Here is a 21742-nt window from a genome sequence, read left to right as displayed (position 1 = left end):
TAATTAAGAAAATTATGTCTTCAAGTCTTCTTGAACATAATAATTTCTTTCTCATGCTCTAAAAATAACACTCATAATAAGATGATAATCTCAATGAGTAGAACAACTAATAGGAGTTCTTAAATAGTGTTGTTCTTAGCCAGTGCAATAATCTAGGAAATTAATCATAATATTTGCAATGAATTTAAAATAAAATTATATATTTATACACTAATAAAAATCGTATTAAAACAATCACAAGTCATGAAATTTTGAATATATAAAATATTTAAATAAATGGAAATACTTTAACGCATCCAAATAAATAATATAACAGACACAATTTAGTAATTCTAAGGATCAAAAGACTTAATTCTTTGGTTCTTGGGACCAGTGTAGATTTAAGATTCTTCAAATGATTAATAAATTCATATTTCATACAATAGCATCTCACTATCTTTCTCATCATAGATGGACTATCCTGGATCTTTCTCCCATCCCATATGCGATATCTATACATATCCTTCAAAATGATCAATTTATGATATAAACAATACATTCTTCATAATCATACTTAAATAAACATACAAATATACAAATATCAATGTATTCATTCGCAGGCAAAGGTAGAGAGACACTACTCACTACCTAATTCACATATATGTACATACAATTAATATATATATTTCTTCTCTCAATCAGGTATCCTACAGTTCAAAAATCAATTTACCTGAGGTGCAAAATTAAAGAATTAATAATAACTCAATCTTGAACTGAATATTAAACATACACACATAATACACCTTTATCTAAATATCAAGAGACCCAAATCTATACATCTAATGCATGTCATCATTTAGGAAGATAGTAAAAAAAAAAGTGGAAGTTAACTTCAAATTTTCCCATTAAAATACTTTAATTTTGAAATGCGAAAGTTACACACCTCTTCATTTGTACACCAAGAATAACATAGTTTGATTGCTACTTCATGAATAATAGAGTTCACGTGCAAAAATTCAGTGTCTTGACAGAGATAAAAAAAAATGTATCGGGAACATAACAAATTGTGATTTAACCATAATAGTTATTTTGAAGTTGCAAAAGATCTCTTTCACAAATTATACCACAAAACTTTAGAAAAAGCTTGTTTTACTCATTTCTTGAAATAAGAAATTTATAATTTTCGTTATTTTTCTTCTCCTTTATCAATTACGTTAAAAGAATTTATCCACTTTCTTTCTTTTTCTCAGTCCTTAAGTAACTCACTAATACCAAGATAGATTATTTATGTTTATGATTCTAAAACAAAGAATTGTCTGCCCTTATATAAGAATCGTATGTAATTGATATTTGTTTAATCAATCTTTCTTTATCTATTATTTCTATTATCTTTAATTATAATTATCTTTAACCAATCTAATATATTGTTATACTAACATTTTTTCAAAATAAAAATAACAATCTAATGTATTAAAACAATTTAATCTATTTTTTCCTTTACTAAAAGATATATTTAGATATCTTTATCTAAATAATTATTGAATTATTTTGGGGTGTTACATGACACACGCGAGCCAAGGAGGAGAAAGTGACCTTCTCGTGCTGTGTTTGGTCGGGGTAAGGGAAGCGCAATGTGGTGTTGACTAGGGTAGGGAGGTCAAGAGAAAGTGATGTCACGAGCTTGACGTCGGAGTGAGGATCAGGGAAGCAAACGCATGACAAAGTGAAGATTGGGGGAGGGGAGACACGTGGCGAAGTGAGGGATTGAATGAGAGGACTCTAAAGTATGAAGTCTTTAACTCAAATACTCAATTTATATAATTTTTATTTTAAAATTAATTTTATCTTATACAGACTACCCGTGAGACAGTGCATAAAATCTATTAAGTTCATAGACTTAACAGACTAGACTCAATTATTACTTATAATTATACATATTTATTATAAAAAAAAAGGACCATAATCTATCCCGTTCGTGGGCTTATCGGACTGGTCCTCGGACCTAAACTCATATATCTACTCCTAAAAATAACAATGTTTTTTTTTAAAAAAAAGGCAAAAAGAATAAAATATTGATGTGTTCTAAAAATTACAATACTTAGTTAATAGTATAAAATAATAGCAATATGTAAGTTATTGGCGATACTCTTTATTCCGCTATTCATGGCCTCGCACATGGCCAGCAGAGGTATCGATTTGGAAATTCCTATAATGAAACCACGTGCCCTCTCTGCATAAAGGACTCGCATGAGATATACTAGTACTTTCAGTTGATAATACTATTTCACAAGCATATATATGACTTGATCATAAATTCATAATCATTTTTTTTTGCACGTATTATAAAACAACTCGCTATGAATTTCTAATAGAGAAAAGTTTATTGTGCTAATATAATAATAATTTCGCGTAGCCCACCTTTGGTTAAAAGTCGTTGAAAATTTGAGAACAGGAATTAACTCAGAATGCATAAAAAAGAATTTGAGGTTTCGCGGGGTCTAAAGTTCTAAACATACAAACAAAAGGTTGGTGAATATTAGTATGAATTAGAGAAAGATAAGTGTGAACAAATTAATTGCTGAGAGGACATCTATGTAAGATTCTATCTTGTCGTTCAATATTAAGGACAGCTCAAGCCATCTGCATTCGGTTCACATACGATAAAAGAAAAATGTCATGATATCAATCTAGAATTCAAAGTCAAGAGGATACATTCAAGAAAATGAAAGCAACTTCGGATGAAATATTTTAGCTCAACTAGATTCTAGGGTGTATAGATGGTAAAATTAATTAAAGTATATCCATGCCAGCACTCTTTTAAATAATTTTACCTCACTTAAAAATTAATATATTATTGGAGAATGAGACATGTGATAAGCATTATTTTAATCCAATGAAAATGATAATTTTAATTCCTTGCTAGATTGAATTGAAATGATTCTTATATTTTAGTATCACGCTTTGCAAGGTAAATAAAGAGATTTGGTTTTTGTGACGACTAAGTTGAGGATGGAATCATCAGGGACGAAGTCACATTGATAAAAAATTAAAATTCCAACAAAAGAAGATAAAACTAAAAAATTCCGATGGGGTGATGTTAGGTACACCCAGTATTATTACTGGTGCATCTAGTATTTTAAGTGAATGGACAAAAATATCCTTCACTTAAAATTTAAAAGTTATACATCCATTTGTACTGTTAACGTATTCTGTACGAGCTTCTTCTCATCTGTCATTTCCTTATCTTCGTTGTGTCGTTCGAGCTTCTTCCGTTCTTGAGCTTCTTCTCTTCCCTGCGTCGTTTCCCTTCCTTGGAGGTTCATTTGCCACGCATTGGGTGGTTTGTTGTCAGCATTAAGGACCTGTAGCTCCATTTTGCTATTCCACCGTCGAGGTAAGCTTTTTCTCTGCGTTAATGGCTGCATTTTCATTTTTGGTATTGTGTGTTCGTACAGATCAACATGATCCGTATTTGTTATTTGATCCGTATAACACATACAGATCATATTGATCCTGTGAGTCATACGGATCAACATGATTCGTATGAGGCATACGGATCATGTTTATCCGTAATAGGCATACAGATTATGTTGATCCGTATGACCCATAGAATCATGTTGATCATTGATCCGTATTAATCATATGAATTAACATGATCCGTATGAGCCATAGACGTCATCCATTTTATATTTTAATATTTGGACTATGTTTATAATTTTCTTGTATTTGACAACATTTTGGTTTTACCAAACATTTTGTAAATGTTAACTTATTTTGTTTATAATTTTTAGACTATGTTTATGCCTGTAAATATTAGGGTTAATGTTAACAAATTATTTTAAATTACGTAACCGTAAAATGTATCAGATAACCCTAGTAATGACGTGACAGTAAATTTTTAAGTTCTACACCTTAAACAATTAAGTTGCAGCGGCAAAAATGGCGATGAGTGGTGATGATGGTGACAACGGTGGTAATAGTGATGGTTGCAGTGACGACAATAATAATGATGGTGGTTGCGGCAATAATAATGGCGGTGATGGCTATGACGAAGATGGTGGTGGAAATAATTATGAGGGTGGTGGTTGTTATGGTGGCAAGGGTGGAGTTGTGGCGACGACAGTGGTGATAATGGTGGTTGCAATGATGACAATAGTGGAGTGTGACGACGGTGGTGGTGATTGTTATGGTGACGAGGGTGAAGTGGTGGCAACGACAATGATGATGGTGGTTGCGGTGGTGACAATGGTGAAGTGTGACGACAGTGGTGGTGGTTGTTATGGCAACGATGGTGGTAGTGATTGTTATGGTGACGATGGTGGTGGTGGTGATGATGGTGGTTGTGGTGGTGGTGGCGGCGACAACAATAGTGAAAGTGGTGGTGACAAGGTTAGTGGTGGTGACAATGGTGATGACTACAATGATAATGGTAGTGGCATGGGTGGTGAGGGGAAGGGAGTGAGAGAGAAGGATTATCCTAACTTGTTGCTTTTTAACCCAACTCCCTATTAGGAGATGACTACAATGATAATGGTGCTTGTTATGGTGACCAAGGTAGAGTGGTGGCAACGACAGTGTGTTAGACAAGTGGCCTTAGATATCTTAAGAAGGGGGGTGGAATTAAGATATTGCAAACTATTTCCCCAATGAAAATTCTATTTCAATTTCAATGCAAGTTGCAAGTTCCCTTAAAAATGAACTCTTAAATAATGATTCAAATAGAACAATCTGAATATAAATATAAAGCAATAATAAATAAACGAGTTTAAGGGAAGAGAAGGAACAAACTCAGATTTATACTGGTTCGGCCACACCTTTGTGCCTATGTCCAGTCCCCAAGCAATCCACTTGAAAGTTCCACTATCTTGTAAAATCCTTTTACAAGTTCTGAACACACAAGGACAATCTTTCCTTTGTGTTCAGATTTATTTACAACAAGAGACCCTCGGTCTCTCAATCCCCTTTGAGAATTTAGAAAGAAGAGAAGAATAAATCTCTCTTGAAAGAGATAGATTGTACAATCTGAGCACTCAATTAATTCCTTATTGAATTGCAAGTGTATTGGCCAAGGAATTCTTAAGAGGATGAAATGTTTTTGCTTTTTGAGAGAATAAGACTTTTTGTTATGAAAAACTCTGAGCAAATTCGTGTTTCAAGTCACATATATATAGACCTTTGGTGGCCATGTAAAAACCATTTGAAAAGATGTGACTCTTAGAAATAATTTTCCAAAAATCTCCTTTGGTAATTAATTACAGGATTTGTGTAATCGATTACAGGTTTTAAAATTTGAATTAAAACGTTTATTAACTGCTGGTAATCGATTACACAGTCTAAAATTTGAATTCAAATTTTAATAGCTGTTGTAAATCATTTTTGGCCACTGGTAATCAATTACATCCTCTGGTAATCGATTACCAGAGAGTAAATTTCTTGAAAAAGATTTTTTAACTTAAATTTCTTGACCAAACCTTTTGCTATTTCAATTAGGAATTCCCTTCCTAAAATACTGGTGATCATCTTGATGTTGTGTCTTGTATTCTTGAATCATTGTCTTGAATTAAACTTGAAAAACGCATTTACATCAAATCATCATGATCATCATCAAAACATCAAAGTCATTTGCTTCTACACAGTGATGATGATGGTGGTTGCGGTGGTGACAATAGTGGAGTGTGACAACGGTGGTGGTGGTTGTTATGGTGACGAGGGTGAAGTGGTGGCAACAACAATGATGATGGTGGTTGCGATGGTGACAATGGTGAAGTGTGACGATGATGGTGGTGGTTGTTATGGTGGTAGTGATTGTTATGGTGACGATGGTAGTGGTGGTGATGATGATGGTTGTGGTGATGGTGGCGGTGGCAACAATGTTAAAGGTGGTGGTGACAAGGTTAGTGACAGTGACAATGGCGATAACTACAATAATAATGGTGGTGGCATGGGTGGTGAGGACGAGGGAATGAGAGAAAACGATTATTCTATCTTGTTGCTTTTTAACCTAACTCCCTATTAGGAGATGACTATAATGATAATGGTGGTGGCATCAGGTGGTGAGGGGACAGAGTGAGAGAGAACGATAATCTATCTTGTTGCTTTTTAACCTAACTCCCTATTAGGATAAGAAATACACCACACCAACAAGATAGGGTAGGTAATAGGATAAACAAATCATATCCTATTGGTGCACCAAACAATAGATTATCATAACTATTCTATCTTGGCCACTAAACGGGCCCTTAATGGTGATGTATTGTTTTAGTGTCATGCAATCATAAATCGAGATTGATATGATTTTTAAGATAATTTTATTAAAATCAACAAACTTATCCTAAATGGTATTTTAATTGGACTGTCAGTACATAGCTTTTTTTCTCAATTTTAAATGATATCCAATGGTCTTTGTTTAGCACTATAGAACTCCATATTTTTATCTCTATTCATAATCATAATAATTGCCATGACTGAATTTAAAAGATTGTTTTGGCTTAAAATAGTCCTTGGGTATTTTTAAAAAAACTATTTAAGAATTTTACGACTTATCAGACTTTCATAAATGAATTTTATTATTAAGATTTTTGCAGTTAGGATTTTAATAAATTTATATCTTAGATTTAAAATATTTGAAAGGACTTTATAAATTTATAAGATTTGAAAGAACTTGATAATTTTTTTTAAATATTCAAAATTATAAGTTAATGGAAAAAATAATAAACATATGATAAGATTTGAATAAAAAAAAGTAAAAACAATAAGTTTTATCAATCTTCTAATAATTAATTGATACATAGATAAATAAAATCAATACTCATTCTAGCCCTCTATCACTTTATGCATTAGCATCTCGTTCTTCCTCTTAAATTAAAAAAAAAGTTCAAATATATGGTCATCATTATTTAGAAAATTTTCAATTATTTATATATCCTGGATTGAGCACAACATCTACTACATTTCGATTCCCTTATAAAAAAATATTACAATGCATTCAAAATTGGTAAAGAAAAATATTGGTTTACTTATTGGAACGACATTCTTTGCCAAGAAAGTTATGAAATGTTGCATATGAATATTTGTATCAACTTTGACAAAGAGAATAAATTAAGGAATGAGAAAAAGATAAATCTAACAAAATCTCAAGGGTTTAACTGAGATTATTTGGTGAATGTGGTATATATACTACTAAAAGTCACATGAAATTCATCGAAATTCATCCTAAAATATAATTTATCAAAATTTGTATATTTTTAATACCATAAAACTTTTTAAAGTGAAAAAAATCTTGATTAAATATACTGGATTTTGTTGGCCTTTTAAAAAAAATCTTTAAAATCTTGATTAAATAATATAAGACTTATTTACATCATTTAATCTTAATTGAATAACACAAAAAAAATATTTTAAAATCATAATCTAATACACCCCCTAAGCATTTATATATGTTATTTATCATATATCTATCGGGAAAAAAATTGAAAAATTCAAGTCCCATATTGACTATCGACGAAGCCAAATTAATGTATATAAATTGGAAACAAGGGTAACTCTCATCCTATTCACTTGAGCTTCTTAACATCCTTGATCTTTTAGTATTTATGTCAGTTGATATGCAAGCTCTGATATATCTTTAATGTATAGACTAAAGAATATTGATGAGTTTGGTAGAAGAGGGATTAATGTATTTAAGTTGGGGACAAGGGCAATCCTCATCCTATTTACTTAAGCTTCTTAACCTTGATCTTTTAGTATTTTAAGTCCATTGATACACAAGCTCTAGTATACCTTTAATGTCTACTATACAGAATTTTGATGAGTTTGGTAGAAGAGGGACTAGGGCTCCGAACAATTGAATAAATGTACATTGATCAAATTTGAAACATATAGAATTATTTTAAATTTTAATTAGTTTAGTGTCTTGTACCTTACACGGAGTATTAAATTTATATTTTATAATTTATTAGAGTACTTTTATATTATTTTGCATTTTTAAATGTATGTTAGAGAATATGTCAATAAATATTTAAATATATGTTTATACACACATGTTTTAGAAAAATATTATTATTGGGCTGTTGTCCTTGGCTGGACTTCTTTTACCTTACTGATGTCTTTCATGCTTCATTTTGATTTTCTTTTAAAAAAATGCTTTAGTTTATCTTTTTTGTGTGATTTGTACGTTTAACTTGAGATAATAAACATTGAGGAAGTTGTTTAATTACAATGATAAAATTTTGTACAATTTTTTTTACAAGGTCTAAATTTTAACATGCTAAAAAATGTTATTAGATAATTTCGTGTAATTGTTTTATAATAATTCATTAAACATTTTTTGTGAATAAATGTAATAATAAATGAAATTTTACTGAAATAAATAAATAAATAAATATTCACAGAAGGATATATTTTCATTAACCATAAAATCTCATATAATTTTATTATGAGATTTAAATTTTAGTATAGTAAAAAATGTTATTGAATAATTTTATATAATTATTTGATAATGCGTTAGGAATCGTTTACACGTGTGTAAAACATTATACTTAATTACACCAACTCCTAACCATTTAATCTGAGGGTTTAGATCATGTTAATTATAAAATCTAAAATTAACTTTGTTAGTCACATGCTCTGCTCCCTGTACTTCAAGACTCTCGCACCCTGTCTTCTCACATGTTAATTGAAACTAATGGTTAGGATTTGGTGTTAGTATCGTTGATTATATGATAGGAATCATAATTAAAGTCTCATGACTTAAAGAACATCCGTGTTCTTTGATTTTATAAAAAAAAATAGAATAATTTTTCACATTTATATATATATATATATATATATATATGGTTTAATTAAGTTTTTTATATTTAAAATATAGGTTATTTTTATATTATTATTTAATATTTATTTATTTTTCAATCAAGTATCTGAAAAAAATTTCAGTTTTAGCTTATTACGTGCTATTAGTCGTCTTCTATTAAGTAATGACATGTTAGATGAAGTGTCACGTTATCATGTATTGTCACGAACACTTCGTTGTTACGTTATCATCTTCAATGACATGTTAATGTGATTTGAGCGTAGTGATGTGACACTTTCTTTATTCCGTCATCACTTAACAGAAGAAAATTAACGACAAGTAGTAAGTTGAAACATATAAATTTTTCTGGTAGGTATTTGACAAAAAATGAATTTTATTCAAATCATATATAATTGATGTTTTGTAGTATGTGATCAATGTACATATATAAGATGTTATATCTTTCATCACTCTTCATTATTCTCTAGACCCAAAATATTCCCATTTGATCTTGTTGGTTTTGTTTTAGTTTTGTTCAGATATTAAATATATACATCTTAACTCTTTAATTTCACCTTTTATACTATTTTATTAATCTAGTTTAGTTGATTAAACATGATAAATTAATAGGTGAGTTATTGTAAATTTCAAATAGTGTATTTTTTATTCCTACCAATAAAAAAAATATCTTATTAATTTAATGTATTTCTTATTTTCAATGAGGAATTATCTTCAAAAAATAAATAGGATAAAGTTTCTTAAGTTTATATAAAAATAAATTACATATATATTCATCAAATTTTTAATTAACTTTTTAATTTTTTGACAAGTTTACAAATATTTGATCAAATAAAAGTATTTGAGAAACATTTTTTTCTTATTAACTTAATAGATTTTCTTTTAAACATAACTTAAATTTACGATTATCATTTTTATTTTTTATTTTAATAAAATAATAAAATTTATCATTTTATGTGAAATTAAATTATTTATTTTGATAAAATTCCTTCTTATAATTTAACTAAAAATTTATTTTTCATATTGACTTAATTAAATTTTTTATATATAAAAAATAGATTGTTTTTAATTACTACTTAAAATTTCTTGACATGACAATAAAGTATTCATGACAAAATCACACCACATTTTGTTTGTCACATCGGATAAAATTTCCAAACACTTTAAAAAAATAAATGTTAAATAATAATCTAAAAATAAAAAACTTAATTAAGCATATATATATATATATATATAAACACTGCAATGTCATGCAGTCTTTAGTAAGGTAATATTAATCATATTTTTGGACAAGGAAGATGCACTTTAAACCTCCATAAATATATATTATTAAAAAAATACTAATAATAAGTTTAATAAAAATATTTCCTTTTAATACGTTAAATAATGTCTTTAGCAATTGACATTTTTTAATCACTTTAACTATTTTGTAAAGAACAGTAATTACACAATTAGTAAACAAAAATGTATTAAAAAAATTTAAAAATATAAGGAAAAATGCATCTTTTAATTTTAACAATTTTATTAACGGTAAGAACACGAGTCACACGAAACATCAAATCTAGGGTGCAATTTTTTTCAAAATAAATGTTGATTAAAGTAATTAGAAAAATATAAAATATAATTAGGCAGAAATCACCTTTCATCGTAACATTTATCCTATATTTGATAGAAGAAAAAAAGTTGGTTTATAAAAACAAAAGTTCAAATTTTTTCTTCCTTCTATTTTTTTTTTTTTCAATTCAAATATTAGGGGGATTTGCAAGAAGGAAGAGATGAAAGACGCAGGGACCGTGAAAATTACATTTTCTTTCCTATCATATTGTCGTCCTTTGAGAGATTCTCCTTTTAAAAGGACGTTTTTCAAGCCTGATTTTTACATAACTATAGTACACTTAGTTACACTCTACTCTCCCACACTTTTTCTATAAACCGTGGATCATTATTATCAAGTCGCAACTGATAAAATTCCACCCACATCAAATTGCTGGAGATACAGATACCCGAGTCTAAGCCGATTCCAACCTTCATCTCCTATCTCCTATATATTTACCTTCCTGACCTGACGCATTTGAAAAACCAGCCAAGCTATTTGCCAGCCTTGGCATGTGCTTTCCCGTGGCACATTACTATGTTGGATGCCAAGCATTTGTCTTACACCCCTGCAATCTGCTTCAGCAACTCATCTGGAAAGTTTAGATCAGAAAAAATCATGACCAAGCAGAGACAAATTTGAACACATGAAAGGGGCATCTTTTCTTTTGTTAGACAGTTCATCTTAATCATGTAGGAAGTGCGAGCACAAACACTTGTATGACCACAAAAAACACGCATGACATGAATTTTTTTTAAAAACACTAACTTGCAACATACAATTGTGATCAAGTCATTTGCTTGTTACAAAACTTCGACGGCAAACATGTTTCTGAATGTGAACTTCACTAACCTATAACCACTCACAAGAAAAAATGAGAAAAGCTTACACAGGGCATCCATGATCCAACAAAATCCATCCATAACCAGATGAGGTTCAATAAATATACAAAAGCTAAAATGAGTCAATGGAGATTCCTATAGACACATGGCCAACAGAACTATAGCCAGGCTGTATTAATTGTTAGCAAATTTTATCCAACCCTCTGTTGGGAATTCGAGGGGGATAAATACTTAGGAGATTTATATTAATAGGTCATGAGCAACCATATAAGTAAACTTGACACCCACCCTAACCCAAAACCTTAAGACTCAGGTTTATGGATCTTACCTTCATTTTATATGGTTGCTCTTAACCCATTGATGTGAATCTCCCTAGTGTTTCCTGCTCAAACGTACAACAATTAGTATTAGAGCCGACGGTTTGACTTGGTAACTAGCTCGAACGAGTAAGAAGACGGTGGTGGATCCTTGGTCTAGGGATCCTTTATATCGAAAGTTTTCCTAACGGTAGATCCAGGCGACATGTCCCGTGGGAGGAGCAGCGGAACAAGTATATAGAGTATGTGGGCTCTAATGGCCACCATGGAATACTTGTGGATGATAATGTCTTCTACTTGAGTAGGAAGTTACCATGTGGATGAGACTCACTTGAGGGGGAGATTGTTGTAGTATAAGTGTAAAGTGAAGTATCACATCGTGTAAGGATGAGAAAATTGAACACCATATAAGCAAAGGCAAGACACATAAACCTGAGTCATAAGGTTTGGGGTTAAGGTGTGATATCAGATTCACTTGTATGGTTGTTCATAGTCTATTGGTGTAAATCTTCCTGACATTTATTCCCTCGATTTTCCCACATCAAGTATAAATGAAAAAGTTGAACACCTTATATAAGTGAGAAGAAGATCCATAAACCTAAACCTTAAGGTTTTTTTATTAAGGTGTGGTGTCAAATTCACTTATATGTTTATTCATGATTCATTGGTGTAAATCTCCCCGGTATTTACCCCCTAGTTTTCCCAACAATAGTGTTCAATCTTCTCATTCCCACATGATCTTCACCTCACACTTGTACTCCAACAATCTCCCTCAAGTGTGAGTCTCATCCAACAGTGGTGTTCAACCTTCTCCCATGTCTGATTCTTTTGTAAAGACTTCATCTCTTCCACATGTTTTGATACCAATTGGTGGAAAATCAAGGAGGTAAATATCAGGAAGATTTACACCAATGGACCGTGAGCAACCATATAAGTGAACATGACATCACACCTTAATCCAAAATCCTAAGGTTCAGGCTTAGGAGTTTTTTTCTCACTTATATGATGCGCACGACATTTAGTGCACCTTCAGAATAATTTATTGACAACCTACCAAATTAAAACATGCATACATAGTTGGAGGAAGACGTTCATTATTCATCACCAAATCTATCACCATCTACATAAACAAAACTATGAGCCCCAGCCAATTATAAAGATTGATTCATCTATCTGCTTCGTTGAGTATACATCGTAACAGTTATAAGAGTTATGTAACTTATGTTGATTTGCAACATGCAACAAGAGCTCTTTAACAACAAACAATTCTCCGTCTTCATTGTTTAACAAGACCTTATCTAGTTCAAGTGTTTGTTCATCATTCTAAGAAAAGAAGCACAAACTTAAATAAAATCAATTAGTTTCTTAGACAAAGCCAGTTCAAGTGTCTGTTCATCATTCCAAGAAAAGAAGCACAAACTTAAATAAAATCAATTAGTTTCTTAGACAAAGCCAATTACTTTCTAAAAGAGACCCAAATTTAAATAAACTCCTATTCTCTCACCACTTTCCCATCTGTTAAACACTCCCATTATCCGACTTCTTACCTCTTTCTATTCCACATACAATTAGTGTATGCCCAATGTTCACACCCCATAATACGAACAAAATGAGGAGGGTGAGGGCAGAAGAGCAAACGTGACACTTCATTATTCAACCAAGTACCAACCCTTGTGCTTTAATTGTTGTATATTATCTCTACAACAATGAACAATTTTTCACTCAATAAATCAACTATCTATTAGTATCTCTATTAGCAGATTTATGTTCAGGGAAAAGGCAGAATACGGATCCAGAGGGAAGGAGGGGTGCTCCATTTTTTTATCTTTAGAATATATATATATATATATATATATATATATATATATATATAGTCTTTAGCCTTCAACTCCATTATTTTGACTTCTACATGCAATTATGCATATCTAAGCCTTCTATCCCTCCTCAGACGTTTTCTGGATCTATATCTGGTTCAAAATTACAACTTTAATGAAGACACGGATGCCCTCAGAAAACTGCACTAATATGAACAGGTGTTGGACAATTTGCAATATAAAAGGAAGTTATTCTTGGATTGTGCCAACCACTAAGCCCAAGGAAACTAGTGCAGAAAATAATATTAGAAAGAATAAAAAAAAAGGCATCATCATAGTAATAATAATGAGGAGGATAATAATAGTAATAACAACAACAGGAGAAGAAAATATAGAAAACATGCCCTTACTTGGTCACTTGCACAACCAACTGCCATAAGAATGCATTGTGACGGACAAATACAAGGGAAGCCATTTCATTTGAGATTTCTGTAGTTTCTATAAGACGCGGAACAGTAACACAAGTTAACTGGAAACTTGTTGCCTTGGCTGCAAATTATCTTGCCATTTTCTCATTAACTTAGCTTCTCTGGCTATCTGAATATCCGAAGGCCAAAAAATTTGATAAACAACTTTGCAAGTAAAGCGTGGGAGCAATGCCACAATAATTATAAGCAAAATTGTTATCCAATATGTAGGGGACCTTGCCAGATGATAAATAGTCCTGCAATGATTTCAAGGGACAGGTTAGCTGTATATTATACCCTACAGTACTGCTTCATCCACAATACAGATTACAGAATACTTATTGAAGGACACAATAACTAACCAGTAATTGGGAAAGACAGGTATAGAATCCAATACCACCATGCAACCATATGTAATGATTATTGATCCCCAGATAGCAACATGAGTAATTAATACCCAACGGTTGATGTCCATAGCAAGGTGTACATTTACAAGGATAACAACTGCAATTGTCCACAAACTGCCCATGCTCCATATATCAATTGAACTGTCCTTATAGGTGAACAATGGGATGTAGAAAAGAACAAGGCTCTGCCATACTGTGTCCATCATTGTGATCCAAAATAATTGCATATTATAAGCTTCTTGCCTATGACCTGAACCATACAGTTTTGGATACTGCAATAGTGTCCTATGACTCAAGTCCTTGTCCTGAATACCAACAATAATAGTAGGTATAGATGTGTATATCACAGAATAGAAAACACTACTCCAATCTGTCAAAGCAGAAGTTGTAGAAAAAGCCGTGCATAATATGTACCTAAAGACAAGGAACACAACACATCAGAATGTTCAAAATCTCATTAAAACCTTCAACTATTATTAAAATGAAGTAACTTCAATCTTTGAACCCATAATTTATGATACACCCACCATATTGCACATATCAACAAGGATAGCATACAGAGGGAAGAAATATATTATTTCCAGAAATATTGGCACCAGAATATAACAAGATAAGAGTTGTAATAACAAAAGTTAACGTCTAAATATGGAAAAATCCTTTTGCCAATTATCTGCACATAGCCTATTAATAATATCATAGCCAAATATTGAAAATCACATGTTTCTAATTCAAGTTTTTGTCCACATGTCTGAAACATCAGGGGATAACAAAAGAAATAAGGAAAGAGAGACCAACTTATATAAACACAAGAGTAACTTATGTGATATCCAAGGACAACCATACATACCAAAACAACATCATTACAAAGACAGCATTGCGGTAGAAGTTGTACAGAACTAAATAACCAACACGCTGATAATTCCAGTGCCCATGAACCAGAAGTAATTTTTTCAAGAACTGAAACTGTCCCATAGCAAAATCTGATGCCATCACTGCTTGGCGCCCTTCCTGCCCACATATCCCTACACCAACATCTGCCATTTGGATCATTGACACGTCATTGGCCCCTGTCAAAAGTAATCAAAACAAAAAAGATTAAGTTCATATTAAATCAAATCTTACATCAAAATCCATCTGGAAACACTAGCTGAAGCCTGGACTGCCATACAAATTACTATCAACCATCAACCAGGCCTCACAACAACACCCAAATGCAAATTAAGTGCAATTTCATATTATAAATAACTTACCATCACCTATGGCCAGTGTCATATCATCTGTGCGGCTCTTTATCAAATCAACAATTCCTGCCTTTTGCAAGGGTGCAACTCGACAACACAGCACAACCCTACAGGAAGTTGCAAGGTCGAAAAGCTGTTGAAAGGAAAAAGGAAACTGATAAATATTTACCGTTAAGTTTTATTTAACAACTCCAATCTAAAGCAGTGGTATATTAACCTACTACATCACTGAGAGAAAAAGCAAGTTTTAGATGTTCAATATGCATAAATATTTCAAACAACAAATTCAAATGAGGAAGGACAATTTTACCTCTGACTCCAGTTCCTTCTCCAAAATATAAACCAAACTGTTTCCATCAATTATGAGTGCCAATGGAGCATTAGTTCCTTCTTCATTTCCAGGATTCCATTTGGGAAAGCTCAAAGACTTTGAACCATTGGGAATATCCAGATCACCATGTCCAGCATTGGTTTTGTGCTTCAGATTCCGATGCCCTCCACTTGATGGTTTCACGCCATATTTGGCTTTAGCATCGGCCAAAAGATTTCTACATTCGACCTCTGAAGTGCCATTTATAGTAATCTGCTGCATGTCTCCACTAAGAAGTTTGCAAGAAAGACCAATTGAAATTGCCGTCTCTTGCTTATCACCAGTAAGAACCCAGACCTTGATTCCAGCTTGCCGTAGAGCCTCAATTGCTTCTGGTACACCCTCTTGTAGCTTGTCCTCAATTCCAGTTGCTCCAAGTAACTTTAAATTGCTTTCTATAAGAGCTGCTGTTTGCCGTAGTTTAGTAGCTCTGTCAGTCAATGAAGTGCTTGCCTCTTCATACTTGCTTTGCCACTCCTCAAGTTCAGCATCAGAAAGATCCCTGGAGGCAACTACAAGAGTGCGCAAACCTTGTGAAGAATATTCATTCAAATGGCTTTCAGTTGCATGCCATATGTTACTCTCACTGCCATTTTCCAAAATGCTAAACATTGAAGTATCAGCACCTTTGACTAACACCTTTACCGCGTTGTCAGGAAACCGAATAACAACAGACATTCTTTTTCGCACACTATCAAACTCATGCAGACCCAATACGTCCAATCTATATACCACAGAGATAATGAAGTTATTTAATAATCTAGATATGATTTAGGTTACATACAAAGTGCAACACTGAAGTAGAATATTCAAGTACATAATACAATTTTATTAAATATGTGTGTGTGTGTGTGTAAAACATTGTTAAAACAAAGTAAAACAAGTAGTCCCCCACCAAAAGGAAGTCACAATCTACCTGAGTTTCTCACCGTTGACGTCAATAACAATATGTCCAGATGTGCGTTCAAAAAGAGTATATCCATATGCAGAGGCTGCAGAAACTAGAGCTTGTTCATCAGGAGATTCTCCCTGGTAATCAATGCGTCTAGTATCTTCATTTAATTCATTAGTTCCAAGACTGGAAAATCCATCATCACTAAGTATAGGGATTACAGTGTTACAAGCAGCCAATGTAAGAAAAAACTCATTTGCAGCAATTTTTTCTTCTCTATTTGAGTCTTTCTGCAACAATGTCATCAGTTCAGAATCAACTGCAATTTCAGATTTGAGCTTCCATTTCCGTTTAGGAATAACATCTTCCGCTGCTGCAATCATTAACAAAAGTCTTGTGATATATATGCACCAGCAAATTTGTCAATTCATCATAAGCTTACAAATGGTTTCTGATGAGAACTCACACAGATGACACCTTCTACCTTAGATCAAGATATATAATTGATCCTAAGTTTGTAATAGAAAAATAATTGAAGAGCATAACCATTTCATCCAATAAGCAAACCAGTAAGAAGAGATTGAACAATGGAATGAAAAATATCAGCTAACTCACAGGAAGCTCTTCCTCTCATACAATAACTACAGAGTTATAAATATTCAAAGCTTTTTTGCAAGGGCTATCCTAGGATCAATTATAAGTAATTGAATAAAGGGTTTACTATCTTTATAGTCCCTAAACTTTATTTTGATGAGTCAATGTCCCTTAACTTTTTATTTGTCCTTACTTTTAGTCCCTTAACTTTTTTTCCATCCTTAGTGTCAGTTCCTTAACAGGGATTATCATAAACCAAGGCTATCAAAAAGCAAAACTAATGAATGCATTTCTCAGACTTGCACAATAAATAATTGTTAAGGGACTAAAAACTGCAGTAGCAAGGTAAGAAATAATGGTACTGTACCACATTATTAAGCAGTCCAAACTTAGATAACAATATCAAGAGGAGACTGAATACCTGTATTATCAACCATAGGCAAGGAGCTCCCGTAATTCTTCCCATGCACACTAGCCCTCTGGAATTCCATTTTGTTTTCTGTTAGTGTTCCTGTCTTGTCTGAAAATACATAGCGTATTTGACCCAAATCCTCATTTATATTTAATGATCTACACTGAAACCTTGAGCCAGAGCTGGCATCATACATATCCCTGTCTTCAATCATGAAATATGACTGACCCAATCGAACTAACTCCATTGTGATGTAAAGAGATATTGGTATCATTATCTGAAACACTATAACAGAACTCAAAAAGGAGAAAAATGCTTCCATTGGTATCCCATAATACTTATATTTCTTTCCATTATCTGATCCATTGGTGAAGTATCTTTTTCTGTAGTAAGGCAAGGTATCAAGCTGGTTCTTGTGCCGTACCAGCCAAAGACCCATCCCAACAGCCACAACCAAACACATGATAAAAAGAAAAATTGACAACCAAAGGGTTTCTCGGTTCATGTAAGTTTCTAGTCTGCTTCTCTTGGAAGGAGAAGCTGCACTGTTCAACATTGCTTTTGTTTCTTGTCCTGCATAAACTACAACACCAATTATCCAATCTGTGTTCTTCAGTTGGCAGCCACGCAGAACAATGTTTGACTGGCTAAGGGAAAACTTTAGTCCATTGAACTCCATGTTGGCCGTGAACTCATAAATATTCCGGTTGGGTTGCTCACATCTAATTACACCAAAAACATCACAAGCTTCGGATGCAACTACCATAGCTGTTTCCTGCCTAGCATACCTTGTCTTCAAATTTGATTCTCCATCCAAATTCATTGTCTGAATATAGGCAAGCCCACTTTGATCACTCGTCCCCAACAAGACCATGTCAGCCGGAATTGTCTCATCCGCAAAGATCTTAACAACCTCACCAGCTTGTATTTTTTTCCATTTCTTTGATCGGAAATCACCAGACTGAAGCACCAGAGACTCCCGGTTGTTCTCATTGCGATCTGACCTGTGCCTCCGCCAATCCTCATAGCCATCCTTAATAGCTGTGACACAAAGCACAAACAAAAGCGGGAAAAGAGACACTGTCCTCCCAAACACAGCCAGTGGAGGAAGCTGATTGAGCGCAGCAATAGCAAGGAAATACAGATAAGCCACCCGATGAAACTGAATGAACAGATTCTTGGGCAAAAAGGTAACAAAGGTGTATCTGCTAGTCCGGATCTCATTTCCAGTGAACTCATACTTACCATTCGTCCTCCTCGGATCATTGATATGGATCAACCTGGCACTGTCCTCATGTAAGGCAGCATCATCAAATTGTACACTTTTGTGCCGAATTCTCTGTGATTTACTATTCAACCTGCTGTCCTGTACTTGGGATGAAGCTCCAGATATCTCAAATGGCACACTCCGGCTATCGGCATCACCCAGTTCCATTGCACCCCACGATGCCAAGCTGCTCCTCTCGCGCGGGGGGCATTCCAAGGGAAACTGCCACGGGAACTGGGCCTCAACACAACTCTCAGAACCACTATTATTCCCAAACGCTGCAGTGTGGAGACTACAATCTCTGGACAACACAACGTCCCCACCGTCTCGTTCCTTCACATCCAAAACGATGCTCTCAGCGAAAGCATCATCAAAGGCCGAAGATGAGAAGGAACCATTGCCGGAGAGGTAGCTCCGGGAACCCGATTTCCCGCGGCGGTGATGAATCACTGGACGAGAATCCGACGATTCCAAAAGCAAGGACTCATCCGAACTCATAAATACTTCTCCAACCACATTGTATAAACACCGCTAAGGGATCGATAAACCCCCCCAAATTCAATCCACGGACGCAACAGTAACGAGATCTAAGACACGAATCGGAATCACCCCCGAGGCATTCTCGATTGACACAACAAGAACAATAAACAAAAACCTAGTTCAACAGTTAAGCGAAAATTAACGGTGGATTCCCTGGAATTGAATTAAAAGGTTAAAAACCTGTTGAATGAATCAGGAAACAAAATTTGAAGGAAATGGTTAACCCTACATCGTAAAAAAGAAAAAAGAAGAGATGATGATGATGGAGCGAAAATGAAGTACCTGGTGAAAATTGGGGGTGAAAATCGGAGTGAAAAGGAAATGTGGCTGGGATGTAGTACAGCAAAGGGAGGAGAGGAAAGAGAAAGGAGAGGGAGAAGGGATCAGAGATTCAGGTTTGGGTTGGAGTGAAAGGGAGAGATGGAAGGGTGCGTCGGAGTTCGAGGAGAGAGAGAGAGAGAGAGAGAGGAGCGCTGAACCACCAATGGGCAATAGCAATCCAATGCTTCTTTGCTTTTCTCTTCTTCTGGCCACCACCATCTAATGCCATTACTCTCCTTTCTCTTCCTTTTTCTTTCACAGTAAAAAATATATATCATTATTATTTTTTTCCAAGACTAATTTTTTTTTATTAATAAAATATTAGTAGTTAATTATTAAGAAACTTATAATCAATTTCGACCTTCATTAACGTCATTTTATAAAAAAAATAAAAAATAAAAAGTCTATCTATCAGCATGTGTATAACTTATACACTATTGTTCTAACTTTTGAAATAATTTCAGATAGCTTCTGGTTTATATTTATTAATTAAAAAGTTTGTTTGATAATTTGATAGCTTATTTATTATCCTTTCTCTTCCCTTTGAAAAAATAGCTATTATTATTATTATCATTATTTCTATTCTTTGAAGACAATTTTAAATTCTTTTGTAAAATAATTGATCTTAAATACATTAAGAAAAAATTGGTAGTAATACATTATTGGTTAAATTATATTAAGATTGGTAGAGGGGATACCAAAATAGCAGGGGTTTTAGTACTAATTTAAAGAGTTTCACTTACTAACTGATATGCATTTTACTTCAAATAGACTCGGGGCCTGACACAAATTTATCTAATATTGGAGAATGTAGTAGTAATATTTCTTTTAAGTTTTAACCACTAATGTGTTTGCCCCTATATTTGAAAAAAATAAGTTTTATTATTTATTGTTATAAGTTATAACTACTCAGAAATTATTTTAGATATAATATTTAAATTTATTATTTCAAAAGTCAATAAAAGATTTACATTATAGCTATTCTAGCTAAATTCTTACTTCTATTATTGTTGTGTTGTTCAACTAAAAAAATATATTTTTTAGTTCCATAGGTTAATATAGGATAAGATTGTTGAGTTTTTTAATAACTAATTTAAAAGTTACATTTAGGGTATTTTGAATTTATTAACCATATGAAAATCTTAAGATCAAATATGTTTTTAATCCCTTAATATATTTCAAAAAATTATTTTAGTCCTATAAGAAATTAATATGTTTTTAGTCTTCATATTTTAACATAAACACATGATTTTGTAATGAGGAACTAAAATCACGTTACTTTTGATAAATGTAGGGATTAAAAACATTAATTTTTTATAGAAACTAAGATTGAATTAAAAAAATGAGAAATAAAAATATATTTCACTCAAAAAGTTTATACCGACATGGAAATTAAATTTGTAAGTAGTTTTAAATTACTATCTTTTTATTCTTACACTTTTTAAAAGATCTACTCATTTAGGTTATTAAATAAATATTTTAATTAGGGGTATAAACCAATCCAGTTAAGCATTTGAAGTTATAGTTTAACAAAATTTGACTTATTTATTTATACAAATTAAAATAAAGTTTAAATTTGACTAAGGGGAAATTTTGGTTTGACTAAGGGGAAAGATTAGTTTTGCGTTTTTGTTTTTAATCATTTTACAATGTCAAACAAGTTTAAAAATATGTGATATTTGTATTGGATGTTTTTAGATTAGGCATGATGAGTGATTTAACATTAATTTTCTTATATCTATGCTTAGTAGAAATCAAACATGATAGATTAATGAATTGATCTCAAAGTTTTTTAGGAGCAATAACTGATTACATAAATAAGTCTTTGTGACTCATATAGTAATCAATTAGATTGCGTCTCAAAACTTTAGGAGCTGTC

General features: G+C 32.6%; 3 protein-coding genes across 6 annotated transcripts; 2 read left to right on the top strand and 1 right to left on the bottom strand.

Annotated features, from left to right (window-relative positions):
• Positions 1-3918: 3918 nt before the first annotated feature.
• LOC114397372 (loricrin-like) lies at positions 3919-4491 on the top strand. The gene has a single exon (XM_028359427.1). It carries the CDS (start codon positions 3919-3921, stop codon positions 4489-4491), a length of 573 nt encoding a protein of 190 aa, XP_028215228.1.
• A 1126-nt stretch (positions 4492-5617) lies between these two features.
• On the top strand, positions 5618-5995 carry LOC114397371 (eggshell protein-like). Its single transcript, XM_028359426.1, has one exon. It carries the CDS (start codon positions 5618-5620, stop codon positions 5993-5995), a length of 378 nt encoding a protein of 125 aa, XP_028215227.1.
• A 4568-nt stretch (positions 5996-10563) lies between these two features.
• LOC114396697 (phospholipid-transporting ATPase 1-like) lies at positions 10564-20096 on the bottom strand. 4 transcript variants are annotated; one of them, XM_028358807.1, is made up of 10 exons: positions 19825-20096; positions 17745-19695; positions 16754-17102; positions 15778-16561; positions 15477-15600; positions 15074-15293; positions 14182-14640; positions 13763-14076; positions 11550-11603; positions 10564-10971 (listed from the first exon to the last, which is right to left on the bottom strand). In XM_028358807.1, the coding sequence occupies exons 2-8, from the start codon at positions 19498-19500 to the stop codon at positions 13878-13880; spliced, it is 3891 nt and encodes a 1296-aa protein (XP_028214608.1). In that variant the 5' UTR covers positions 19501-19695; positions 19825-20096; the 3' UTR covers positions 10564-10971; positions 11550-11603; positions 13763-13877. The 4 variants fall into 4 exon arrangements, with proteins under 4 accessions (XP_028214608.1, XP_028214606.1, XP_028214605.1 ...); XM_028358805.1 differs by lacking the exon at positions 11550-11603 and having other exon boundaries at positions 17745-19722; XM_028358804.1 differs by lacking the exon at positions 11550-11603.
• Between the last annotated feature and the right edge of the window lie 1646 nt (positions 20097-21742).

This window comes from Glycine soja, chromosome 18, assembly GCF_004193775.1.
Source record: "Glycine soja cultivar W05 chromosome 18, ASM419377v2, whole genome shotgun sequence".
NCBI lineage: Eukaryota > Viridiplantae > Streptophyta > Magnoliopsida > Fabales > Fabaceae > Glycine > Glycine soja.
Note: the sequence above shows the minus strand (reverse complement) of the source record. Positions and strands in the feature narration are given on the sequence as shown.

Bases quoted from the DNA above. Each gene is read 5' to 3' on its own strand.
- LOC114397372 (XM_028359427.1), top strand. From the start codon at position 3,919: ATGGCGATGAGTGGTGATGATGGTGACAACGGTGGTAATAGTGATGGT.
- LOC114397371 (XM_028359426.1), top strand. From the start codon at position 5,618: ATGATGATGGTGGTTGCGGTGGTGACAATAGTGGAGTGTGACAACGGT.
- LOC114396697 (XM_028358805.1), bottom strand. From the start codon at position 19,500: ATGAGTTCGGATGAGTCCTTGCTTTTGGAATCGTCGGATTCTCGTCCA. The intron at 15,294-15,476 runs GTAAGTTATTTA...TACTTTTGACAG, and splicing joins GACACTGGCCATAGGTGATG to GGGCCAATGACGTGTCAATG. The intron at 14,077-14,181 runs GTTAGTTATTGT...AAATCATTGCAG, and splicing joins CCTGTCTTTCCCAATTACTG to GACTATTTATCATCTGGCAA.